This window comes from Entelurus aequoreus, linkage group LG02, assembly GCF_033978785.1.
Source record: "Entelurus aequoreus isolate RoL-2023_Sb linkage group LG02, RoL_Eaeq_v1.1, whole genome shotgun sequence".
In the NCBI taxonomy this organism is placed as follows: domain Eukaryota; kingdom Metazoa; phylum Chordata; class Actinopteri; order Syngnathiformes; family Syngnathidae; genus Entelurus; species Entelurus aequoreus.
Genome location: NC_084732.1, coordinates 94,776,053 through 94,777,398, shown reverse-complemented (window position 1 = coordinate 94,777,398; position 1,346 = coordinate 94,776,053). Strand labels below are relative to the sequence as shown.

Here is a 1,346-nt window from a genome sequence, read left to right as displayed (position 1 = left end):
ATCTCTACAGGCCTGTTTCATGAGGGTTTCCTCAATCATCAGGAGATTGATGATTATATATATATATATATATATATATATATATATATATATATATATATATATATATGAAGAAATAGGAGGGTAATATATTCCGCCTGTTTGAGGCTCATGCTGGTTTTAAAATTATACACCGTGCACACCCGACCATTAAGTGCAAAACGCCATCCCTGCAGAAATGTCAAACCATCCACTTTGCAGGAAGATCTCAGCTGTGTCTCAGGTAAATACATCCTCGTGTCACGCCGAAGGATTCGTCGGCTTCGTTTAGTTAACAGACAGCCGTTGCCGTGGTGGCACGTTCAAAGCACGTATGTTCGTGATGGAAAACGTCAGAGAAACGTTATGGCTCGGTTGTCATGGTGACAGTGATGTGGCACACAGGCGGTTGTGCAACGCAAACATGCGATCTGACTTTAGTGATGACAGGAACAACTACAGAATATTTACTCTAGTATTCAGACAGAGATACTTAGTTACTTTGAATGTATTTTATACATGTTTATTTTCACAAAGGACTCCCTTACAAAACACCCGGCTCTCCAAGTACCAGCATAATGAGCAACATTAAAACACTGTAGCGTAGCAGGCCTAAATATTCATTAAAAACAAGGCAGAGGTCTTAGTTAACAGGTATAATTCCTATTTTTTGGCCACTGTGACATCGCACACAGTTTGAACAGTAACACTGTGTTTGAATGTTTAATTACGTGATTATTTGGCGTACCTTACTGCAGTTTGAGAATCACTGCACTTTTTTGGACCTTTGCAAGAACACACATATTTCCCTTTTCTGTGCATTCTAAATCGTAAAAAAATATTTAAAAAAATGCTAGCATTCTTTTTTTTCCGACCCTATAAAACCCAATAAAAAACATCCACCAATGTTTTATACACACGCTATAAGTATGTTTGAACTGACATTCATGATGGGATGTAAAATGATCACATTGTCACAAAGATTATTTACATGGATGGAAAAACAACAACGGACCTAGTAGGGAACCCTGAGGCACACCCTTTGATACAGGGAGGACCTAGTAAACTGGCTTCAGGTAATTAGAAAACCACTGTGAAGCATGCTGAGATAAACCTTAAGAACTTAAGAAGGGTGGGAATAGGTTACCAAAAAACGGGAATTCCTGGAAATGTATTAAATGTGGAAAAATGGTAGTTTGAATGTAGAGGATGAGTTGAATGTGTTGAAGGTGGAATGGTTTGAATGGGTAAAAGAATGTGGGAATTGTGGAAGTTGGAAAAATGGCCAGTTCATTTTGAATGGGGAAAATGCAAAAATAAAAAGGGAT

General features: G+C 38.0%; 1 protein-coding gene across 1 annotated transcript in view; it reads left to right on the top strand.

Moving 5' to 3' along the window:
- The window catches only part of LOC133642591 (glypican-6-like), a 196,259-nt gene extending 195,949 nt beyond the window's left edge, over nt 1–310 (top strand). Inside the window, exon 9 of the mRNA XM_062036875.1 lies at nt 216–310. Within this exon, the coding sequence (XP_061892859.1) occupies nt 216–310 (95 nt within the window). The remainder of the gene's footprint in view (nt 1–215) is intronic.
- Nucleotides 311–1,346: the final 1,036 nt, after the last annotated feature.